This window comes from Colius striatus, chromosome 1, assembly GCF_028858725.1.
Source record: "Colius striatus isolate bColStr4 chromosome 1, bColStr4.1.hap1, whole genome shotgun sequence".
NCBI classification, from domain to species: Eukaryota; Metazoa; Chordata; class Aves; order Coliiformes; family Coliidae; genus Colius; species Colius striatus.
In genome coordinates, this window is record NC_084759.1 from 166,388,983 (window position 1) to 166,401,088 (window position 12,106).

The window sequence follows — 12,106 nt, forward strand, 5'->3', positions numbered from 1 at the left end:
TTGAAAAATACATGATATCTGCAGGTATTAGTGACAAACTAGAAAAAGCATTAGCTGACTTATCCTTTTGCCGACAGCCTAAACTGATCTCAGAGTGTAGGGCAAGGTTCTGGATAAAATGCATTGTATTTTTACTAAATTATATAAAAATTTTTTTACAAGGTCTGCACTACAAACTCATTAAGACTAGATATTCCTTCTAGTTGTAAAAAAACACTGTTAGTCTGAATGGTAACTATTGTTTATTAACTCATTCATCTATAACACTGTTCTAGCAGCTAACAAGTGCATCTGAAAATTCTGTGTCTAGATAGTGGTGGCTGCTCAGAAAACAGTTGTGTTTAAGAGCTAGGAAATGTAAATACAGTATCCCAGTTTCGTGCAGATTTCCTCATGTCACATGTCCAAAAAAATACATACATTGATTTTTGAAATTTGAATATTTCATCCTTAGTTATATTTATATTCATTTATGAAATCACTGTGTACTATTACAAAACCCTTGAGAGTTGTAAGGAGTGTAGTCACTGTGCATTTCTGGGTCAGATTCTGCTCTCTGTTACAGAGATACACATTTAAGTAGCCTCATCAAAGTCAGTCTATTACTCTCGGTTTATGGCATTTCAAGATCAGACCTTGGCTCTGAGAATTTTATTTTCATGCGAGATTTAACTTCAAATACAGTCTCCTTTGCTGTCTGTGTGAAGCAAAAAGATGATGATTAATACCAAGTTTTACTGGAAGATGCATGCTTCTATAGCTATTTAAAATTCAAAATACATTTTGCTTCATGACAAAGCTCAAAAGAATGATATCTCTATCATGCAATGAAATGGCATCAATATATTGCAAAATTGCCTTTCAATAGCACATGCCTTCAGAGACAAGGCATAGCTTATTTTTGCCTCTCCTTATAAATGCACCATGACACATACGTCAGCCATCCTATGTAGCCTGCATTATCAACTGAGAAACATGCATATTAAGCACATTTAGTGATAAATTTAATTGAAACTCAAGAGGCAACCCACTGAATATTAGAATAAATATAATCTATATCATGCCTTTTCCCCTTCCCATACGATTTTCTGAACTGCTTTTGTTCAGAATTAACTTACATAGCTTATCACTCATCCAGATTGGTTTTGAAGTTGTGTTTAGTTGTGTGTAATGACATATATACTCCTTCAAAGCCTACTTCATCACCTCTTTAATCTTTAGCCAAGATTTATCTAGAGTACTACTCACTAGCAAAAAACTGTCAGTACTTTTTGCTTAAAAATGTATTTGTCATTTTATCAGATGTTAAATTTAGCCACAACTGTAGCTAAAGCCCTCCAACAGCTGATGTCTGAAATCATTACTCAAACCAGCCTCCAATGTTTCTACACTTCTGAGCTGTACAATAACCAAATCTTCCAGTTTCTCTTCAGCTGCTCTATCATATTGCAAAATCAGTTCAGACAAAGATTGACACATTCAACTGTTTACCCGTCTGTTCCAGAGCCTTGGCCATCAGAACAGCTTGTATCACCAGTAAAAATTAACTACCTCCATGGACTTCATCTATATCTAGTTCATGTATACAAGTAAACAGGGAAAGGATCTGCAAACAGAAACTTTTACTCTCTGTCCAAAATGTTGAAATATTTTTTAATATTTGCAAAAGTTTTTTGCATGTTTTTTCCTCTGATATCCTACTAGTACTGTCACATACTCTGAAAACTTCAGTAGTTTATTTTAGGATTTTTTAAGAGAATGGTGTGTATTAAGCAAATACTATTCAATATCAGCAAATAAATGTCGAAGTTCTTAAACTGCAAACACGAATATTCACTTTAGGACAGACATGACCTTTCTAAAGCAGCACGGGGAATGTATCATGTGATTTTCTAATCAAAACATCCTGAATTTTAAATGGCAAACGTTTGCAGTGGATTGCTTTTGTACAAGTTTGAGACTCAGAGTTTTTGGAAGAAATTGTTCACACAGTAGCAGTAATTAAAAAATAACATCAGGAAAACATATGCCTGATGCTGTGACAGGAACTGGGAGAAAAGAAACATTATAGTGTAATACACCATTACTTAATCTGTTTTATCTCTCCTAAACTGTGACACAAAATCAATTTCCCTTTGTGATCTTACCTATAAATGAAAGGAGCTACTGTGGCAGTGTTGGGGTGACTGTATTGCTGTTGTTGAGGAAGCTGGACCACACCATTTCCTGTGCCTTGACCACTGCTTGAAGCTGTTGAGGCTGACAGAGCCACAGAGGACCCTGAAGGGAGAGCTGTGCTTGGTTCTTTCCCTTCAGAAGAAGCAAGACCAGAGGAAGGAGAAGCCTTATCACTAAATTGAGATTTTGGTGCTGATTGGGACTGGTTTCCTTTTGCAGTCCTCAGTTTTTCAACCTCCTTAGTTCCCGTGCTCGTGGATGAAGTGCCCTGCTTTGCTGTTGGCATCTTCGATCCAGGTTTTGGGATCCCACTAGAAGATGGTATTAAACTTTCCTTCTTGGCTGCTGTTGCCTTGCTTCCCTTTGGGATTAAGCTTGCAATTTTTGAGCTCTTCTTTGTGGATGTTTCAGCGACTTGGTCCTTCTCTTCCTTGACTGTTTTCTCAGTGCAAACTTTATTTTTGTCCCTGTTCTTTTCCTCTTTGTCCTTTGGCTGTAGCAAAGACTTTTTATTGCTGAGATTTTTGCTTCCAGCTTTCGGAGGGGTTAACTTCGGTGATACTTTAGGACTGCTACTTGTGGAGCCGCCGCTGTTCACCCCACCACTTAAGACATCCATTTCACCACACTCTGAAAACGTATCATCCTCTCTCCCACTGTCACTGGGTCCTGAGCTCAGCGACAAAGGAGGTCTCAGAGCAGTCCTAGCGTTAACCAGCTTGAATTTTTCCAGCATAGATTTTTGTCCAGATGATGGGGGCTTCACGCCTTCAGAAGGAGGTGGCTTGAGCCGATCTGAAGATGGAGTAGGGGAGGTGGCGGGACTCGGCTGCTTCACAGACAGCATGGTAGAGGTTGCACTGTGTTTGACATTCATGGATTTGCTGCGCCAAGGCTTGGTGGCACTTGGAGAGGGTATGGCAGAGACCTGCTGCTGCCCGGTGCTGGTGGGATGCTGCACGTTTCCATTCATGCCAGCAGATGGGGGAGGGCCTTTTGGTGAATCTGCTTAAGAAACCAAAAAGAATCATAATGCAATAGTCATCCTCCCATCTCCTTGTTGAAGGTAATACGATACTCATCTGGCATTCAAAACACATGTGATTTAGAGTAAATATAATTTACATGTGCATGGAACATGAAAGATAGTAATTGAAAATGCCTTTTTTTTCTTTGCTACCATCACATCATTGTGTTGTTCAGTACTTCTATGAGCCAAAGAGAGAGCCTTGGAAACACCTTCCTTGTAACCATTTCATTATGCAAATTAAACCTTCTCATGTAAAGATTTTATATTTAATAGGTTAGAAAATACTCTTCCCATCAAGATATGCTTGTTTGATCTTAAAGATATTTGATTGATCAATAACGATATTCTTCCAATATTCGTTTTTAATAATAAAACACCGAGATATAGAAAAAACGTTACAATATTGGAAGAAAAACAAAACCAGGGAAAGATGGTTTTGAAGTATAGGGAAAGGAAAACATGTACTAGAAAGCTAAGGTTTTGGGCAGGAGGAGAACTGGGTAGCGCTGAAATTAAATGGATACAATCAATCTTCATAAAAGAAAAAAACAGCTGGCCATTGTACTTTTTTGATTTTAAGTACAGTTAACAACCTTTAGTAGCTGACTTTAGGAATTTATCACAGCGCACTTCCATGGTGGGAAAATAAACACCAACAATTTCACCACTGTCAGTACTCAAAAGTTACAGTGATCTATCATCTGCATGGGTACAGCAACAATAGTTGTTTCGAATCAGATGCTGAGGTAGGTACAGGAAGCTCATTCACATGGTTCTGGAATCCTCACTACATTTACATCAACCAAGACCTTCAGCAAATCTTCAGAATGAATGAGAATAAGACTCCTTCTGCAATAATGAAACTATGCTAATTGACAATCATGATTTTAAAAAAAGTTACCTGATCTTATTAAGCAAAGCAGAGCAATGCACTAAGTTGTTAAGTTCTCCCATATGAAGACCAGATTCCAAGACATACCTGAGTTTCTAAGCACTATGACTCTGGAGCACCAGAGAAATGAATTAGTAATGACAATCAAGTATGTGGTACAACGCTATTTCAGTGCGTGACATGTTTTCTCTTTGCGCATCTATTTTGTCTTGCCATTTGGTCTTAGGGCTGCCAGAGAATTAGGCATAAGGCTGCCTACAGTATATCAAATTCATTACCACAAGAAAGCCATGAAACATGCAACGCAAATGTAGCTCATGTAATGGCAGAAAGAGTGTTTAATGAGCTGCATGCACACACAAAGCCAAAGTCATGCCTTCAGGGTCCCATCTAAATATTATAGTAGATGAGGACACTGAAGACATTTGTCTCTTTCAGCACAGAGTTTGAAATTATGCATCATTTTCTTTTTTGCATGCTCAGCCCTAAGTTCCTAGTATAGATTAGACTACCCATCTGAAAGTCTGAAGACCACTAATACACATAGGAAAGGGAGGATTTTGAATATCCTGAAAGGGAAGCTGCTTTTTATTTAACAAAAAAGGTTTTACTTACTTAACAGTACTAACTAGACCCCAGCAGGCAAGTCACCTTTCCCTTCAACAAATGCTGTATAATCTCACCTGCTCAGAGATTTTTGTGTGCTTCTCAGCCTGATATGCAAACTGCACAGTGCTAAATGAGCTCAGTCCACCTCCAGAAAAGGTTTGAAGCAGCTCTGCTGCATCCAGTAACTAGGCAAGAAAATGTTAGCTGGTAAAGGTTGCCTGAGAACTTTTTTTTCGGAAAGGTGAGGTTACAGATTATTCCCCAAGTTCCAGGTAGCACTATGCACATAGAGCAGCTTTGGTGGGCAGCTGAAGAGCTGATCCCTCCTTTGTGACCAAAGCAAGAATTGTGGCTGGGCCCATGGTGTTTTCTGGTGAGCCTCAGATCCTTGAAGAGAGCCTGGGGCCAACAACAGCTGTTGGAAATTACTGAAGACCTCAGGTTTCCTTAATTTATACCAGAAATCAGGCTCAGGGCTGATAGCTCAGGGCTAGATGTACACAGGACCTTCTTGCTCACACCTTGCCTTGCACTAAGCTTGCCTTAATTATACAGGATTGAGGTCTTTAGCTATCCCAATAGTTTTGCAGAAGAAAAAAATCTTTAGGATAGGAATATGCAAAGCTAATGCAGAATATATGTTACAAGATGGAACAGCAGGATGCCACTACACTGTGTTGCACTAATTCTGTTACATTTGTAGGGCTTCAGGCTATTAGTTTTACTCTAAACAGGTAAAAAAACCAACCTCAAACATTCTGATTAAAAAGAAAAATGTATGCTTTGCCATATTTCCTGTGATATACTCACTGGGAGAGGAAATTGTAAAAAGAAAAATAAATATTATTTACTGTTTCATCAACAACATATTCTGCTACATATATGGCAAAAAACCACAGGTTCCTGGAACCGCTGAGACTTCGTTGTTCATTACGTGAAATCTGTCCCCACCTTGTGGTGATTTTGATTTAGAGTGAACTGAATCTATTACAAAGATTTTGTATTTCTATAAAATATTTTTTACTAGAAGACAGTCATCTGTTTAGGGCCTAATTCCCTTATTGCTGAGATTCATAATCAGCTTGTAATGAAAAAATGTTTCCATTCTGCTTGAGAGCTCAGTACTTCAGAGCTCAGCCCAACCTTCATTCAGCAGCAACATCCCTAGGTGTTCAGCGCAGAAAGAGAAATTTCTACCGGAACCCAGCAAGACCATGACAACCAAATGGACATTTTCAAGGCCACTTTTCATAAGGTGTTGTAAAAATAAAAGCCAAGTTGGGGGTTAATCTTGGGCCCAATATATAATCAACGTCCTCTGATAATCCGTATCATCGGATAATGGAGTTCCATGACAGAGTTTCTCAGAGTTGATATGAGTAAAAGAACCAAACACTGTTGAAACTGAGTTTGGATAATACACAAACACTGTTTTATGTTATTAAATTATATCAAAAAGCAGGCAACTAAATAGAATGAGATAAAGATCCTTAGCACTATTCAGATGCAGTGTTCCTAAGCTTTAAAGTACAGATACCTGTTTTTAAAATTTGGCTTGAATTAGAACAACATTTCTTTGCTGGACTCAAAATGGTCTGGGTATCTACCTTACTAGCAATGTGAATAATTGTTTAAGTTGTTTCATTTTCATAGCTTTATTTTCATCTTAAGTCAGAAACAGATAGATGTGACGTGTCCTAGAAAACAGATGTGTTCCTTGAAACCAATCCATAAGCCACAAATCCCGCTGCAACAACAAAAATCAGCTCACTAAAGGTCCACAGATGAGTTTCAGCTAAAGGCATACTGATTTCTTAGGTGTGTTCTGTGTTCCTGACTTAATCACAGCTACATAGAGTTACCTGTGTCACAGCAATGGGGACTGGGCCTGCAAGTGAAAACTCGGCTGTATTCAAGGAAGAGCAAATCTGCATTTGCTCAGGTGAGTTAGGCTTCTTTGTGAACTAGTCCATAAGCAACACTCAAAGGAGATAATAAATGACGCATTGAATAATTAAATACTAAAGAAAAAACCCATATCACATCTGATTTTGGATCACCTTCAGGTATCCTTTAACTCTGTGGCTACAAATTCATTCCCTACTGCAATCGAGTTAGAAAATGTGTTATGCAGAAGTGGATTTCAAGTATTGCATATAACTGGATTTATAAAAATTCTTACTGTCTATATAATTTCCAAGGTGTCTTTAGAGCACATACAAAAAGGTGTACAGCAGATAAAAATGTACTAAAAGTGGTCTGCTCTGGAAGAAATCTGGAGATCCCAACCTCAAAGGACTATTTTCCTTGCACAAGTCATCTTTTTCTGCTTCAGTTTAAGCAGCACTAATGCAATATTACAAGCTATTTTCTATACCATCTATCCCTCAGAAATTAGTATGTGGACTGTATATCCCTTCAATGGAAGTTGTTAAAATTATCTTGCTCCAGGCATCTGCATCAGAGGCAAAATCTGGAATATGTTTATTATATGTGCCACACTATAAGGAAGAATCAGTTTTTTTTTTTTTAATAGTGCCACTTTTTTTTAAAGACATGTTTGGTTTATTATTCCTATTACTATTGTAAAAGTTTAAGTTTGTTTCTAAACAAATACCAGGAAAAAAAACCTCAGGTAAGAGAACATCCTCAAATACTTTAAAAGAAAATTAAAAAATTCAAGAGACTACTTAGAAATGTCACTATAATATTAAAAAATTAGCCACTAATAATTAAACCTAAGATATAGCATGGTTCAGTTGTTTTCCTCTTTAGGCAAGGAGTAGCATGGTGAATTAGAATACAGGTTCTCGTGTTCTTTAGGGCATTATAAAATTGCTATCTTTGCACTCACTGCAGTCATTTTCTATAGTTTATACTCATAACCAAACTTGTACTTGGTTTACATGTTCATGAAAAATCAATGTTCTTCCTTGCATTCTACTGTTCTGAAGGAAATAAAACAGAGTAGACAGAAACACCTCATACATACTACTCTTTAGGTATGCAACATTACATTTCTATATCCTGTAAAATTAATAGAATGATTATACACAAAGCCACCCTTTGTCCTTTTGCAAGTGATGACTTCACTAGAACTCTCATCAAGGTTCTCATTCCTTTCTATAAAGAAATGGGAACGTAAAGAAAACTGTCATTGAAAAAGCTACACAAATGTGCAATACCATGCAAACCTTAGCAGCCAAAAGACATTTTCCAAGTAACAAGGTAAAAATATTAATATCTACAAGTATATCTCACCTTGAATCATTGTACTTTCATGTATTTCAGCAGCAAACTTCTATCAACATTATTAAGCAACTCTAAAACCTAAACTGCTGTACATACCTTCACTCAAGCAGCCACATCTCCTACTTCGTAACTTCACTACTGTATTTGTAAACTATACAGTATCTGCTCAGTTTTCAGTCTGATCTCTTTCTAGTTTTAGCCTGGATGTCTTGCCATAAACAATTCCTTGACAAAATAAATCCCACTATGGAACTATCTGAACATTCAACCCTGATAGTAAAAAATAAAGAATAATTATTGAAATTATGGTTTTATATCTTCAGATACAGCTAGAGGCAAAGAGTGTTCATCAGAATTTTGTAAAAAAAATCTGGATAGCTGCCTGTTGCTTGGATGAAGAACATTCACTGCATACTTGTTCCTCCCACAGACCCCAAGGATGCAAACGGGTACTATGTATGTTGTATCATTTTCAACTGCATTCTAACCCAGAGATATGAATAAAATGCTGTTCATTACACAAAGGGAGAAATAAGGGGTAAAGGGGCTGGATTAGTTACACAACTGAGAAAGCTGAATTTTTACATTATTCTTTCTGAATAGCCTGAAGAGACACATTTGCCAGGAAAGCACTGACAGGGTCGGAGAAACAGAAGGATCCAGGGAACTCAGTTTGTTTCTATAATGGAAGTTTGTATTTAAATCAGGCAATAAAACATGAATACTGAATTCAAAACCCTGAAAAGCTTCATAATATTTGACTTAATTTTCAGTTCTTAATTCAGAGTTATATATCCAGTAGGTAAGGTTCGGAAGGAATAGATGCATGTAATGTTAAGATGAAAATACAACACTCTGATGCTTCTCCATTTGAGGCTAAGGTAGAAAGTCCCCTGAAAATTATGGCAGGCTTCCTTTGGGTAGGAGTAGACTGGAATACGAACCAAGATTATAGGCACCCAATATGGATTTATTTTTACTTTAGAAATATCACACAGTGGTATTTCCATCAGAGAGGGATAAAGTGTAATGATAACATCTTAAAAGTTTTTAGTTCTGAACTTTAATTCCAGCTCAACCACAAGTCCTAATTCAGAGCCCTACCTCCAGAGGTCTTCCTTACCAAATCTATGTATTACATTCACTTCTTTGACCCTTGTGGATGGGTTCTTTTGGTGATATTTTCCCCCCCTCCTTTTGTATGTTATGTAAAGTAAGCTTAGTAACTTTTAATCACTTACCTTTTTCATTTCCATTTGCATATTGTGGAGGCTTGTTTTTGTCAATGCTGTTAAAGCTCTGGCTTCTCCGATTTAAATTAGAAGCTCCCTGGACTTTGGTACTGCTGCCTGCAGCTGGCACCCTTGAGGGTCCTGGAAGCCTGGAATGGTATAATCAGAATGGTATAACCGTTTTATGTAATGCAACATACAGAGGAGACAGTATGCAAATAACAGGCCAGAATTTAAATGCAACAACTGAAAACAACAATTTCAGGTAAGCAACAATAAATGGGAGAATTCAAATTAGTTAGGCTCCACAAACGAAAAGAAAAGCTTATCGTTACACACACAAAAGGGAAAAAGATCTAGAGTCACAGGACATATAAGAAGACACTTTGCATTTGCCGTTAACAGTGCTAAAACAGATTCACCCTAACAAGCCATTAAAGTGCGATATCAACTTTTATTTAATCCTGTCACTTTTGAAGACGAAATGTTACAGAAATTTATTAGAAAGCACAAAAAACCATAGTTGAGAAATATTGTTTCTCTTACTTTAGTACGTTTCACAGCTGTGTTTAGCATAAAAGATGGCTTTTTAGTTATCATCTTCGATTATTTTTCAAAGGGCTGTTGGCAAAAGCATTTCCACCTTATTTAAAATGTAAAATACCGAAAATAGAAATTTCAGCTAGATGCTACAGATGCATATATACCTTTACACACAACTGTGCAATGTAGACTATAGAGATCATTTGTTAGTATTTGCTGCCACCATCTGAACCTTACTGTGTGTCTCTGCTAAGGAAACAAGTGTAGACTGTTGTCCCTGGTGTGTGTAAGCCTGCACCTTTTTTTCTGTCTGAATCTGCTCTCTGATGCAAGATTCTTTAATATATGCTTATTTCAATCTTTCTGCAGCATCTTTGTGGGCACTCCCACTTCTTTATAGTTTTGTTACCCGAGAGACAAAGTAAAATATTCAAATCAGCAAGAGGCTTTTGCCATAGAAGAAGAATATGTCTTCATGATACGATAATTTTGATGGTGGCAAAATAAATTATATCAGACTCATCAAATTCTGTTAGTATCACTTTATTATGAAAGAGCAGCAGAAGGAGGGAGGAAAAAAAATCACTTTACAAAGAATTGCAAAACATTAGATTTCTTCCAAACCTTTTTGTTTGTTTGTTTAATATACGGGTATAACAGAAATTCAAATAAATTTATTTTCATTAGTGAACATATGTAAACATCTCCATGTTCTCTTCCTTTAACAATTTAAGCCTCAGAGAGTTAATCCATTAGTTATTTTTATGGCTCATTCTGGCCGCCAGCCTGCCCTGCTAGTCTCTGTGCTGAGCCCAGAGCAGACTGTCTCTGCTTTGCATCTGTACACATGCTAACCTTTACTGTGACCCATGAATTCGAGTGATCTTCTGTTCCCTGAAGAATGCACTAAAACAAACTTAAAAATCCATTTGCTCCTTCTCATTACCCTAATTTGACAGGCAGTATGAGCCCTGAGATCATTTGTCAAAGGTAATGAAAAAAGCAATGAGAAGGCATGTACAATGCTCGAAACTCATCTGTTCTGCTAAAATATAAAATAGTTCTGCATATATTCTGCATGCCAGAATTCGAGAACTTGCCACAGTAAGCATATTATACATGAGGTCATTTGCTCTACACATTTTCCAGTTTACCTCATTTGCTGTCTTTTTAAATTGAATTCAGGTTTTAAATTGCCCTTGCAGAATCATGTTAAGCAGCTAAGGAAATGCAAAGAGAATAACAAATAAGGGGCAAGTCACATACCTCTGAACAGGCTTCGGAAACACTGCCACAGATTTAAAGTATTAGACAGTAAGACTGTTAACCCCGACATGTTGAATGTGGACAAGACAGGAGCATTAGCAATAAAGAAAACTGAAGACCTATAAATGCAGGTGCAAAGCAAATGAACCGTGGTGTAGCTCATTCCAAGCTATCACCAGCAACTCAAACCGTGTTAGTGTGCTATGCTGCAAAATGCAATCTTTACTGTAGATTATGCAGTTTAGAGTTCATTGTTCTCATCAATGAACCATACAGGACAGGTATAATTAATGAACACATTAATTATTCCCCCACCAAAAAAAAAAAAAAAAAAAAAAAGAAAACAAAAAGAAAAAGCTAGAAACAAGAGTAAGTTTCAGACCTCAGTTTCTCTCTTCTGTAATCTGGCTTGTAGATTTTAGTGCTCATGGAAATTATAAACTAAAAGTACTGATGAAATCTGAAACAGGTCAGCTCCTACACACAGCTCTGTCAAATTCACTGCCAAAACAAAGCATCTCATTAGTGGGGACTGTGTGCAGGCTACTTGTGATGGAGCAGAAGTCTTGGAAGTGGTTCTTTTTTTCTGCTCTATTTTGCTTCTGTGTGAACTTGGCTCTGTGAACTCAGCTTTCCAGGTGCATTTGCAATCTATGCAAAACATCTAGTGGAAATTGGGGTGGACTCCCAAACTTCTTTTCACACATGGCTAAAGATTTGAGCCAGAGTTGAGAGCACTAAAATCACCAACTAATCCTTCACATCCAGTATTTTACATGCAGGAAACAAAGATGCAGGATACATAACAACCAGAAATATTGCTAATATACAGTACAAATCAGCTCCTTCCAGTCCATAAAATGCTTTCCCATGGCAAAGCTCATCCTTGCGAAGCTTGCACGCATAACATCAATACACATTGTTTAATATCTGCTTATGTCCAAAGGATAAAATATCAAAGGGTATATACTTGCTTGAGTATCACTAACAAGCAATAAATTAGAGATATTTAACTAACCTAGAAGTCTTTTTTTGACTGGTTGCAATTCCACTGTGATTAGACTGAGTTGCATATCTGGCTGTGAGACTGTATGAGAAGAAACA

At 37.2% G+C, this 12,106-nt stretch overlaps 1 protein-coding gene across 2 annotated transcripts in view; it reads right to left on the reverse strand.

The window, feature by feature from the left end:
- The window catches only part of NAV3 (neuron navigator 3), a 268,894-nt gene that overhangs the window by 136,401 nt on the left and 120,387 nt on the right, over positions 1-12,106 (reverse strand). For both annotated transcript variants that reach the window (XM_062016086.1, XM_062016078.1), the window contains exons 6-8: positions 12,021-12,089; positions 9,203-9,342; positions 2,148-3,183 (exon numbers count right to left, since the gene is read on the reverse strand). In XM_062016086.1, the coding sequence (XP_061872070.1) occupies positions 2,148-3,183; positions 9,203-9,342; positions 12,021-12,089 (1,245 nt within the window). The remainder of the gene's footprint in view (positions 1-2,147; positions 3,184-9,202; positions 9,343-12,020; positions 12,090-12,106) is intronic.